Raw genomic sequence first — 12669 nt, forward strand, 5'->3', positions numbered from 1 at the left:
CAGATCACATCTTTACTTGTCATCATTTTCCCCTTCCTGGATGCAACAAGGCCTGTTCTTTTGAGGTTATTGAAAGGCAATGGGTAATGGGTAATGTAGAAAATCACTAACCGAAGTCAAAGTAGACAAGGCAGGTTGAGGGAAAGTGGGCACAACAAAAAAGTAAATTACAAAGCCTCATCACAAATTAACTCCTGGAATGCACTGATCATCAAAAGTTAATGACAGCTGACTATACTGACTGTCACAGGTTATCAAGGGTGTCATTTTCCTTAGACAGGCTCAATACACAATACTAAGCGAACTTTACCAGGTTCATGTCTTGGTTTCCTATTCATATGCTATTGCTTTATTGATCACTATAAATAAATTGGCCTAATAGACACAAATGAACCACATCTATTAATAACAATAAAAAAACTTTTATTAAAACTGGTAATTACAAATGATTTGTGACATACCGGTAAACAATCAATAAGACCATATTATTGATATATGTTAAACATTGTAAAATTATTTCAGGTTGTTATTCTCTGTAACAGGCCAATGTATAGCATGTATAGGCTATTAGTCCAACTTCCTGAGTTGAGAATAAATAAACCAGCATTGTCGCGCTCTCTACAGGTGAAAGAGCAGGGAGTGAAATGTTAGTTTTTTATTTGCTACTGTTCACTTTTGACATTAGTGACTGAAACTGGAGTTAGTAACTGAAATGGGAAAATATCAGAACATTGTCTTGTGTTTTCAGATAATGATGAATGGATCATTTGTTTTCTCTTTCAAACCCCGTTCCCCGAAAAGACATAACGTTTATTAAATTTCCTTTCCACTTTATTTGGAGTACTTTCAGTTGATTTCAGACCAGCCCAGATGTATTTTGAAACCCTTTCGCAGCAAATGAGAATGAAAATGGAGGTGAATAGTTTTGAAGGGCACAATATCAAAGCCGTCTCCATTTAGATTCCCCATGTAAGGGAAATCAGAGCTCAGTGACGACATGTGGCACTGGGGAAAAAGAGGAAATACAGGTGGGAGTTTGGATAAACAGAGGGAGTTGGAGACAGCGCTAGCCAAATGGCAGAAAATCATTACACATAAAAAAAAACAAGAGGAATGATGAAATATGATGGCAGTCAAAACAGATTTTCGACACAGTATTTTCTCTAACTTACTGGGATCACTGTCCCTTTTTTGGACAATAATAAAGTTTCAGATTTTTCCTAATTTGACACTGATTTTAATTTACGATTTAAGCAACTTTAAATCATGAGAAGCTGCCTCCAATCAGTCGTTGTCCGAGAAATAAAAATCCTCTTCTTCTCCACTTTCAGCCAATCCTCCATCCTTGTCTGGGAACATCTCCCATACAACAAAGGTATCATTTTCTAGTGAAAGGGAAAAGGGAATTGATTGTGTTAACTCATTTTACAAAGCAAGTGCAACATGTGCAGAATTCAAAACCTCTTCAGTCATTCAATTTATGAAAACCAGTGTCAGATTGCAGAAATGCCTGTAGCAGGACCACATATATAAGGCAAATGGCTTGAATTTCCAAAACACTGCCACTGTATAGCCTTAAATTAATGAGCAGTGTCTTCTTCAGGAAACCTACCTGTGTTACCACATCTTCTCATTGCTCGTTTCACTGATGGCGTGGGTGTGTAGTTCTGAAAGAGAAGAACGAAAATGTATATAACAAATAGGAAAATTGTTTTGTATTGGTCAATAATCTATATGCTTTTTTTATTTTTTTTCGTTTTTTACCATGCATGCATGTACTTCCTGTTACATTATTATCATTTACAAGAACCTCAGAAATCAACCCTCGTGAGCTAGTACCTTTGCAGGACCATGTTTGTAGACATTGAACTGATTTTTTTTCATCCTCTTCTGGAGTTGAAAGATGTACTTGTCGTCGTTGCTCCTTAAAATGAAGAACAAAGAAAGGTTAAGTTACCACACTGCAATCAAGCTCACTCCAGAAGCATCAAATGGCACCTAGCAAACACCGGGAGGGCGACCAAAATACATTCTCCTGCCCAGAGGAGGTCTGTATTCACCAGTAACAAGATGGCCTCTAAAGGAAGAACCAAACGTCTGATGGGAAAGCCCCCTCTTAACGTTGGGGTTTTGGTTATAAAGGTGATTCCCTTTTTTCACAAAAGTAACGAAACTGAATAATGCTCCTCCTGAAGACATGTATTATTTTGAAAAGTGAGATAAGCTAGCAAGCAGAAGTCAACTTTGTTCACCTGTTGGGAGAGCCCATCATGCCAGGAGTGATATGAAGACACTGAGGGGTCTTCACTGCGGGGAAGCCTGCCGACATGGGGGTCATAGGGTCCTGGTCCGAAAACATGAACCCATGGTCCTTACCACTGGGAGTCATGGAGGGGAGCTACACAGCGAGACAGAAACGAGGGGAAAAGTTGTCATTCATGTTATGTTATATTGTATCATAATCACTAGATGGACCATCTTTTTTTGCGTGAGAAGCGAGACAAAGGACGGTCATATCAAAGAGTCGGCAACTTTACATCAATGTCATATCGCACTTCTTCTCTAACCTTTATTTATGCAGGGAAAGTCAACTGGGCATGAACCTGTGTACAGGAAATGAGATGACAGTGTATAGATTTAGATTATGTTTGCGAAAAAGAGCAGAAACAGAAAGAGAGAGACACCTGGAATCGTTTGCTCTGCATGGATGCGCTGCTGAAGACGTCGTCATGGTCTTCTTTGGGCATGGCGTCCAGAAACTGACGGACCTGCTGCTTTCTTTTCAAGGTGCCCACTCGGGCGGTTATCGTGGGAGGATCTGGAAGTAAGTATAGACACATAGCATGTCAAAATCTCAGCAATTCAATGCATAACTTACTTTTCAAAATATATTTTTTTGAAAAAAAAAAAAAAAAAAAAAGATATAAGGTTAAAAAAAAAAACGTCATGCCTTCTCTGTAAAGGGAATTATCTTAAGAAGGCCTCACACCATGTTGGAAAAATATGACATGAGAAAAGCAAATTTTGGTAGCACTTTACATTACAGTACACAAATTACAGGGTAATTACTGTGTAATTACATAGAAATGTTTAGAAAGCAATTGGTAATTTCTGTTAATATCCAGTAACTATTTGTAATTATAATGTGGAATTTCTGACTTAAATGCAGACATTCTTGGAACAGACACCTATAATAGCTGCTGGTTGCAGCTAAAAATTACAGACAATTATAGGAATTAGGCCAATCTTTGCCGATAAGGTTTAACAATTCACAATCATCTGATACAATTCACATCCCAATACAAATAATAAACGTAAGTACCTGGATCTTTTGTCGTTTCCTCCTTTTTGGATTTCTTGGCTCTGTTGCTGGGGACCTGGAAGGTCCCCTGGGATGTGTGCTGTTTCTGGCACTCTTCTGCAGAGCGTGTGCCAACCATCATGGCCACATTTACCCAGTAACTCCCCATGTGCTTGGGGCAGGAGCTCACAGCCCTGGAAATCACAGAAGAGCACACAAGCGTGCACAAGCACACATATACAGAATTGAAATAAAGAGTTAAAATACAGAATACATTGCTCTAATTCTGTAAAAAACAACTTTCTCATCCTGTGGGAATATGAAACTTACTCTTGCAGCTTCACAAGCTCTGCCTCAGTCCACCTGTCTTCATCTTTCTCTTGTTGATTCACTTTGTTACTGCTCACACTTTTGTGTCCCTTGCTTCTTTTCTTGCTGGACTGGATCAGCTTAGGCACAGGCTTTGGAGGTGGCGATGTTTCGCTGCATTTGTTTTGTTTGTGCACTTTAGATTTCTGTGCAGCGTCACTCTTTGCTGATACAGCAGTTCTCTTCCTCAACACCCTCCCACTGTGTTCTGAGGAACTTGCTGTCTGACACGGCGGAGACAAGTGACTTGGCGGTGATTCGTCAAGAACCTTCCGGCCCCTCTTCCTGTGCGCCCCTTTTCCCTTCTTCTTTCTCTCATCGGAGAACTCGTCCTCTGACTGCGATGCTGCATCATTACCTGTAGGTGGCTCTGTGGGCGCTGGAACAGTCAGTTTGCTCACCAAGGCTCTTGCTGAAGAAGCGTCAGGCAAGCGGTTCTGTTTTTTTGACCTCAGTGGTGAGTACTGGTTGGGCTGAACTCCAGACTGAGGGACACCGTCTGTATACAAGGTTGTCTCTCTAGCTGGACACCTTGGGCTGGACCTCGTGTTTCTGTTGGATTCTTCAGAGCTTCTAAGTTCAGTTTGATTGGAGGACTTCTTGTCAGGGTTGGCCTTGTCTCTGTTACGTTTGCGGTGTGAGGTCTTGACCTTCCTCAGTGGGACAGATGACTCATTGCTGTTGCTGGGCAACTCACCCTGCCTGTGGCCTGGAAATACAGAGGGCACTTTGTCAGCATGCACCCAACAACTTATCACACAGTACAAGAACTACAGTATTTCTGTGCATCTTTACCTTCGCTGCGGGGCAGGAACACCCTGGCAGGTTGCTGAGACAGTCTTGTGGAGGCCGGTGTAGTGACCTGCTGGGAGTAGAAATAACCCATCGTCACATTATTCAAAATTGTCAAGTGCTTGTATATCGTCAAACCAGTTAGAAGACACACAGAGTACATTCTGGATTATTGTGTAACCCATATGAACATGTCATTGGATGCTTACAGGCTTGCAGGTGGTGGTATCGTAAGTTTCGTGAATGGTGACATTCATGTCTGCGTCCAGGGTGACCCTCCCTCCTTTCCAATACTCCAGAGGTGGCTTAATGACCCGACCACTTCGGGACAATCTTGTGCCACCAAGCACAGAACAGGAGAGGGTAGGAAGACAGGAAGCAGCTGGAGATGAGGAGAGAAGTGTATAATTGAAAGAAAAAAAAAGGATTTATTTACTTATATAGTACTAATTATTCTAACGGCATTGGCTTAGAAATACATAATTTAGCCACCACACGACCAGCGATGGAAGTGTCAACGCACATGTTCTTCTTCAGTAGTAATCCCTTTGTGGTCTGTGTGTCCCTAAAAACTCTCTCCTAAAGACATGATTTACCAAGTCTTCCAATAAGAGCGGTGCAGCCATGGCTGAATGACAGTTTGCTTATTGTAGCAAACTATTTATATGATATCTTATCCTGTCTTCAATATAAAACCCCTTGGAGTTGATAATATCTTGCATTCCTAATGCCTCAATTTACAAGTTTCTGCACACTACCAATAATTGGCCTCTTAATATAAAGTTATGAAGATTTAAATAAAGTTATTAAGATTTAGACGATAAGACAGTCATTTTGAAGATAAAACTCAAAATTAAAATAATTTCAGTAATAAAAAAAAACAAAACCAAAAAAAAACAGTAGTGGGCACTACTGATCCATAAACTCAATGAATGAGAGAGGTAGGAGGAAGAAGGCATATACAGTCTACCATCCACCGTATGTCTTGCACTGTCCCTTTGCACGGTTTGAGGTCCTGTTGTCCTTGCACTATGTGTGTCAGTATGAACTGAAACCCTTATTTTTCCAATATGCCTCTGCACCACAAATCCCTGTACAATTATTGTACTAGGCTATTGAAGTGATTCCAGTTCAGTTTGTCCTGTACTTACACGTCTTTAAAGGCTTTTGCCGAAGGCGTTTCACAGAGAGGGTGGTGGCAGGTTTCTCAGACACTGGCCAGGCCTTTGTGCTTCTCCCTTTACTGTTCTTCCCAGCTTCCATGCTGGAGCTACTACATCAAAACAGCAATGATTTAGTGCTTCAGAAAACTTCATTTGCTTATTGGTGATAAGCAACACACAAAGTATTTGTAGATATGGTTTTCAATTTACCACTCAATAGCTATTCTATCTCAGACATAAACTTGGCAGTTAAAATATTTAACGTGAAGGAAAAACACTATTGAAATAACAACATCATGGATGCAGCCCCGTCACTTTAGATAGCCATGGACTGAAATTAATAATCTTACTCTCTTGACTCTGACAGAAACTTCTCGTAATACATCTTCCAGTTTGGAGGGAAACCATAAACAAACTTCCTCAAAAGCCACCTTGGCAACTCTGCAAAAGAACAAAGACAAAAGACAGCAAGGAAGAATATTAGTCCATATCATATTTAACATCTGGGTAAGCTTGTCTTTTTTCCAATGAGACGTGCATATGCAGTGTATTCTCAATGCAAAATATCTAACAAAATCTGAACTGTGCTTAACTGGCTTACCAGAGCCAACTTCCACGTCCATCTTGCCAACCAACATGTAAACCCTGCCAGAGACTGTCTTCAGCTCAGAATTAGAAACCCTCTCCACAACGATGTTACTGTGCCATGGTATATTGTCTTCCCTAGGTGGAAAAGACAAGTAAAAAAATAGCAGTGTTCAAATGAATCAAAACAAACATAAAGACCCTAAAAAATCTTGCATTAGACTTTTGAGCATGTCTATATCAGAGAACAGCAGCTAGGTGTAAGCAGTTTGAAAACTAGCTGTAGCTTTCCTATGAAAAATAAACTTTTAATTCTTCTAATTTCTTGTATTCCCTGTGGAAACCTCTCAGACCTTCACAAAAGGGTAAATCCTAAGGTCATGGTATAGTTTCCAAATGTGCTTACCTGCGGATTCCATCAACATACAGGCCATTAGAATTAAATCTCAGCAACCACTTTTTGAGATAAATCACATTCACCTGCCAGACAGAAAAATAAACACAAACTCAATAAGGAACACTGAACAAAAGCACAAAAGCCCTAAATTATATTCAAGAGGTATTCATTCTCAACTGAGGCTCTACTCACGTTGGGGAACTGTTTGTGCTTGAACACGGCCTCACGTTTCTTTGGGATGGAGATCCGTGGCGAATTAAGGACAAGTGGGTCCTCTACCAGAGCAGGTTGTGATTTCACAGCAGGGAGCAGGAAGACACCACTGGGATCAACATCTGATTGGCTGTCAGCGGCCTCCGATCTGGATCTGCTGACGGGTAATGCACTTCCCGGAACACTAACAAAAGCATCCATACAAGTGTTGTCGTCCATCTCGCCCTTATCCATAGTTGTGGAGGTTGGGCTGTCTTGGCACTGATACCTATGACCTACGGGGGAAAAAAATATATTAAAATAAGGGGGGCTCGACCAGTAGAGCTTTTCTGCTTGTCATCCCCTCTCTCTGCCCTGTCTTTCCTGTCTCTCTCTACTGAAACAGTCCAATAAAGAAGAAATGCTCAAAGAAATAAAATAAATAAAAAATTCCCCAAAAAAACACAAGGGTGATGTGACTTGAGAAACAAGACAGTAAACCACCACCATTATTTTATTATTATACAATGCAGATGTACCAAACTTTGTCACATCCACTCCATTACACACTCGCCCCCATTCCTGAGTGTCCCTGTGTTACTGCTGACTTTGCAAAACTGTTGCTGCTGTATCTTCCTCCCATGTATCTTACTGACTTTGAGTCTGATGAAAGGTTTTCACCAATACTGTATTTGATTCATGAAACAAAGATTGCCTGCAGCTCTAAAAAATCTTGTTTAGAAATCCATTTTGAACACCCATTTCCTCTGATTTGGAAATTGCAGAAGTTCATATTGCGATTGTGTTTTGGTTTTTTGAGTGAAAGAATGGGGGTGGGTGGAGGTGTGGGTGCCTGGGTGGGTGAGTAGGAAGCGAGAAGTTAAATTGTTTCACTAACAACAAATCAGCAACAAACACTTGCTGAATGAAGGCAGTCTCACGTTTCTTTGAGACGGAGGTCCCCGGTGAGTCATGGAGGAGTGGCTCTTGTGCCAGGACGGGACGTCGCTTCACAGTGGGTGGCGGCATGCCATCGTTGGGATCAGTCTCTGATCGGTTGTCAGTGGCATCCGGCCCATACGGGTTCATCTCTGATTGGTTAGCAGGGAACACACTTCCTGGAACACGACCAAAAACCGCCACGCTGGTGTCGGTGTGAGTCTCATCCTCATCGAAGGCAGTGGAGGTTGGCCTTTCTTGTGGCGGACAGATGTGGCCTATGAAACAAGAGGCATAATCAACAGGAAGACAAGATATAATAATGGACTTATGACTCCTCACATTTCAAAATGCTGCACTCAAAATGCTTCGCTACATTCTCACCTCCATTGCTGAGCTCCCTTGTCCTGCTGCTGACTTTGGAAAACTCTTGCTGCTCCCACTTTCTCTTCCTCTCCCTCTCCTTCATGTGAGCAAACATCTTGGCCGGGGACATCAGAGGACGTCTGTCAAGAAAAACACACGCCTCCCCAAACGCATTCCTTGCAAAGTCATCTTCTGTGGACACCTTTACTGGAGTTCTGTTGGTCATCTTAAAGACATCCACGTCGCTGATAAGAGGTGATGGTCTCTGGATATGCTTTGTATTGACAACAGTGCGGGGATGAGACCCCGCTGTTGGCTCCAGGACGGGTCTCTTTGTCGGAGTGTATCCATTTCTTGGCTTAAAAGAATTTCCTATGTCCTTCATAGGAGATATTTCCTGTAGAGGTTTGCTGCTTAAGTCAGAGAACCTGTAGCTTAGGCTTTTCCTTGGAGATGGTGTAGGTGAGAGGGTCAAGGCCTCAGCTTCATCATGATCAAAATTAAGCCATTGATTCTCCTTGGTCTTGTCAGCTGTCCAAGTGTTCTCTTTTACCTTACTGGGTGACTTAAATTCAGCACCATGTTGCTCCCTAACTCTAAAGAGCATGTCCTTCTCTGTTTGGATCCCGTCCTTCACACACATTGCCCCTCTCTGAACTTTGGATTTCATCTTAGCAAACACCTTGGCAGGAGATTCAAGCTGGGCCTTGGTGTGTTGCAGTCGGTGGTGATGTGATCCCATGCCTTTCAAGAAGGGAAAAGAGATTGGATCGCCACAAACCACAGACCCATCATCCATCATGGTGGACTCCGCACGAGTGGGGACAGTTACTGCATCTTGAGTTGTTGTTGAATTTAATCCTCTGTTCTCATGTGGGGTATAAATCCTGTGGTCCCGGCTTGAATTCAGCTGCCATAGTAGGTCTTTCCCTAATGTGACTGTCTTGTACGGGCTCATTTTTAAAGGTACAGCGTCTCTGTATGCTGCTCTTTCGCTGCTTTGGGCAAATTCATTATATTTCGATGGCGTGAACATCGCACCCTTACTTTTAGTTAATGTACACGAGGCTAGCAACAAAAAATAAGATCTACTGTTATCGTTTAGCGTTCATTACCGGTCGTCGTCTGGTCCATTTTTCGCGATAGCTAACTTAAAAGTGACAACGATGTAGCCATCAAATGTCTTTTTCTGTAACAGTTTACAGTTATCATTGTACGGAAGCAGGCTACGTTACAGCGTAGTTAACGTTAGCTAGCTAGCGGTACGCTACGTTAGTGGGCTAAGGTTACCATCAATAAGCTACATATAATAAACACACTCCTCTCCAGTTCCCTGATACCAACATAAGTAATAAAACTGATATTGCCAATACAGTATGAGATATTTTTTATAATGGGCTGAATCGCTGACCCTCGCTGCTAACCCTCGCTGGCTAATGTTATCCCATCGAGCCGACTACCGACTGCTAGCTTGTCTCTTGCTTGTTGTCTGCAAATTTCAAATTTCTCATCACTGCCGCCTTTGGCCGAAATCGTTTTACGTCATTTCCCAAAATACTATGCATCACGTCCGGTTTGTTTGACAGGCAGGCAGGCATTCAAGACAGACATACTGTATTTGGTGGATTCTACATATTTTGTATATAATAATAATATATTTTATTAAGCAACATATACAACAATATGACCTTTGACCTCCCTACTATTAGCTACCGTAGCTGGTTACCAGCTAGCTAAATATCTTGAAGCTTGGTCTGACGCCCAAGTTTAGGTTATTTTCACAACTTATGTTTCTTCTATTCTGCATTTAATCATTAGAAAAATTACATTGGCTACTAGCTATCCCGTTAGCTGATGTAGCTGCTTGTCTGCTTGGTCTCAGTGAAAATCTAGCTATATCAGATGAATCAGCACCATTGTATAGCAGGTTATAGTAGGTAATAACTAACTAACTACAACCTAGAATTAAATCCAATATACCTGATCCCAGTTTAGGGTTGACAGAGTACGACAATGTTAGGGTAAGTGTCTGTTTTTCTGTTTTTTGCAGTTGATTGTTGAATCCTGTTTCTTATACACTGACCTGATTGAACTTATTCTTCCCATTCCTCTATTAGATTTCCTTCCATTTGTTTGTTATTTCTGCAGTGGTGTTTTCTGGTAAGATTTGTGCATCACCTGGTGCTTAGCCATTTCACGGCTCTTTAAATACTAGTCAATGTACTTTATTAAATGTGAAACATACATACATACATCTTGTCTCTTACAGCCTTGATTACAGAAGCACAGAGTCCCATTCATGTCCAGAGGCAGGTCTGGTTGTTGAGCATAATAAAATGTGCTTCATGCCCTCCTTTTTTATGATCACAACAACTACATTTGTCCTCCATGCTGTTAATTATATGCAGGCTGTGCTGTTTTTATACTTTATTTCCTTTTACTTTTTTTCAGGTGCCAGTGAAAAGGGAGTTCCAGACCTCAGGTGGCAGTACAAGTTATCCATGCTCATTTCAAGACTGCAAGGGAAAAGAATTGTTACCAGTCATATGCCCACAGTGTGAAAAACATTTCTGCTTGGCATAGGTTTACTGTTTTCTCTCTCTTTGATTAACCTTTGTATAAAGTAACATAATGTGTGTTGACCTTGACTGTGCTCCCCATTCTCATGTGGACTTTCATACAGAATGACTCAAAGGGAGGGGATGTATATTACTATTTTATCAAAGGAACAGGTAAACTGAAAGTTTCAAGTTCCTTTGGTTCTGCCTTTACAGCCATCGTCATCAGGATGATCACAAGTGTGAGAAACTGGAGATCCCTAAGCCTTGAATGGCAGCCACTAAAGAGCTGGTGCAAAAGATTGTGGGTCAGTTACAACTTTGTTTACTTACTTGTTAACTTGTAATTGGTAGCTTGACAAGGTGGCTCAAGTCAAAATTTATCCTACCATTCCTCTTTTGTCCACATGGGAGCAGCATTCAACAAAATACTCTGGTTTATATCACCACTTACATTTGGATTATGATTGTATTACCCTCTTGTGATAACTCAGAGTCAAAGGCAGGACTCCCAGTTAAAGGACGCAGAAGAGCAAAGAACAGTGCAACTGCAGCCAAGGAAGCATTAATGAAACTGAAACTGCATGCAGCAGGAGACAAGGGACTGCCACAGGTACAATCCTATCCAGCATGGATTTCAGCTGGAATGTCATAACTTATTGTATCGTCATTATTATTGCATCCTACACAGTACATGTAATGTACCTATATGTATTATTCTGTGATTATATTTTTTGTGCATCTGTATAAGTATTTTCTGTCCCATTTGGCTTTCCAGACAGAGAGGACCTATTTTCAGGTGTATCTACCCAAGGAGTCTAAAGACTCCAGTCAACCCATGTTTTTCTGTTCCAAATGGAGTGTGGGCAGAGTGGTGGATTACGCTGCTTCTCTAGCTAGCCCCAAGAACAACAACAATGTACTGACAGCTAAGGTAACAGTGAGATAGCATCAGCAGAGTCAAAGATAATCACAGTTGGGTTTTTTTATTAACACAAAAACAAGTACAACTATTTCAAATTTCATTATATAAATAACAAGGTAAAATATATATATCTATATATTTCTATATGTCAAACGTTAATGTATATCAACGTTTAGTATATATCAAAGATCAGTCAATATTTCTTGTTTGGCCTCACATACTTATCCAATAATAAAATGGTTATAGCTAAGTAAGTATAAGAAGAATAAGAATAAGAATATAAGTATTCTCTTACTGTACATCTCCCATGAATACACATAATTTCCTTTCAAAATGTATATCTCTAAGTGACTGATCATTTCCCAGGAAATTGCAGAAAAGGATCCCATATTTTACTAAACTTACTGGGTTTATTACTTAGTTTCTTTCCAAATATAAATACTAAACTCACTAAAACACTGTTTCATGTCTCCTAAATATGTCTTAACCACATGCCTCTGTCCTCTCCATGCTGCCTCGCCATCCGTAGAAGCTGCGGCTGTGCCATCCTCAGACAGGTGAGGCTCTGCGGATGGATGACACCCTGCTCTCACTGCTGGCTCACCCAGAAACTCCCCTGTTCAACGGGGGTAATGTGATCCTGGAGTACCTGGACAATGCCAGCACAGGCCTGGAGGATGTTTTGGACTACGTCCCACAGACCTGACTAACCTACAGCAACCGCTGCATGGGTGTTTGCTATAGACATATGGTGTGCCATTTCTATTTGTTAATAAAATGCTGTTTTAAAACATTTGACCTGGTCTTAACTTTACATAAAGAAACTGAAAATGTCTAGTTTTGTGCAAATGCTGAGTTAAATGGGTAACATAATGTCTCCTTCATCAACAGGCTAATTCGTGTATTGAATAAGATGTCATGGTTGCAAGAACACGACAAAGCTTATGAAATGGGAAAATTATGTTTGCTTCCTGTAAAAATAACAGAAAAATCTGCACCTTATGCCAAATTGAATGTGTTTCTGTCCCATATGCAATTGCAACCTGGAATAAGCTTGTTCAGAACATATGTTGGGAAAAGAT

The 12669-nt window shown here is 40.9% G+C and overlaps 2 protein-coding genes across 4 annotated transcripts; one reads left to right on the plus strand and one right to left on the minus strand.

The window, feature by feature from the left end:
- Window positions 1-558: 558 nt before the first annotated feature.
- mis18bp1 (MIS18 binding protein 1) lies at window positions 559-9157 on the minus strand. 2 transcript variants are annotated; one of them, XM_071904254.2, is made up of 16 exons: window positions 8123-9157; window positions 7741-8016; window positions 6800-7095; window positions 6617-6690; window positions 6227-6348; window positions 5976-6066; window positions 5614-5732; window positions 4672-4844; window positions 4466-4532; window positions 3632-4379; window positions 3323-3495; window positions 2685-2818; window positions 2253-2398; window positions 1840-1924; window positions 1613-1667; window positions 559-1385 (listed from the first exon to the last, which is right to left on the minus strand). In XM_071904254.2, the coding sequence occupies exons 1-16, from the start codon at window positions 9138-9140 to the stop codon at window positions 1285-1287; spliced, it is 3678 nt and encodes a 1225-aa protein (XP_071760355.2). In that variant the 5' UTR covers window positions 9141-9157; the 3' UTR covers window positions 559-1284. The 2 variants fall into 2 exon arrangements, with proteins under 2 accessions (XP_071760355.2, XP_071760354.2); XM_071904253.2 differs by having other exon boundaries at window positions 4466-4535.
- A 1411-nt stretch (window positions 9158-10568) lies between these two features.
- LOC139915572 (AN1-type zinc finger protein 1-like) lies at window positions 10569-12352 on the plus strand. 2 transcript variants are annotated; one of them, XM_078289529.1, is made up of 5 exons: window positions 10569-10586; window positions 10879-10970; window positions 11157-11275; window positions 11441-11596; window positions 12117-12352. In XM_078289529.1, the coding sequence occupies exons 2-5, from the start codon at window positions 10934-10936 to the stop codon at window positions 12291-12293; spliced, it is 489 nt and encodes a 162-aa protein (XP_078145655.1). In that variant the 5' UTR covers window positions 10569-10586; window positions 10879-10933; the 3' UTR covers window positions 12294-12352. The 2 variants fall into 2 exon arrangements, with proteins under 2 accessions (XP_078145655.1, XP_078145656.1); XM_078289530.1 differs by lacking the exon at window positions 10569-10586 and adding an exon at window positions 10593-10687.
- Window positions 12353-12669: the final 317 nt, after the last annotated feature.

The sequence above is a fragment of the Centroberyx gerrardi genome, chromosome 17 (genome assembly GCF_048128805.1).
Source record: "Centroberyx gerrardi isolate f3 chromosome 17, fCenGer3.hap1.cur.20231027, whole genome shotgun sequence".
Lineage (NCBI taxonomy): Eukaryota > Metazoa > Chordata > Actinopteri > Beryciformes > Berycidae > Centroberyx > Centroberyx gerrardi.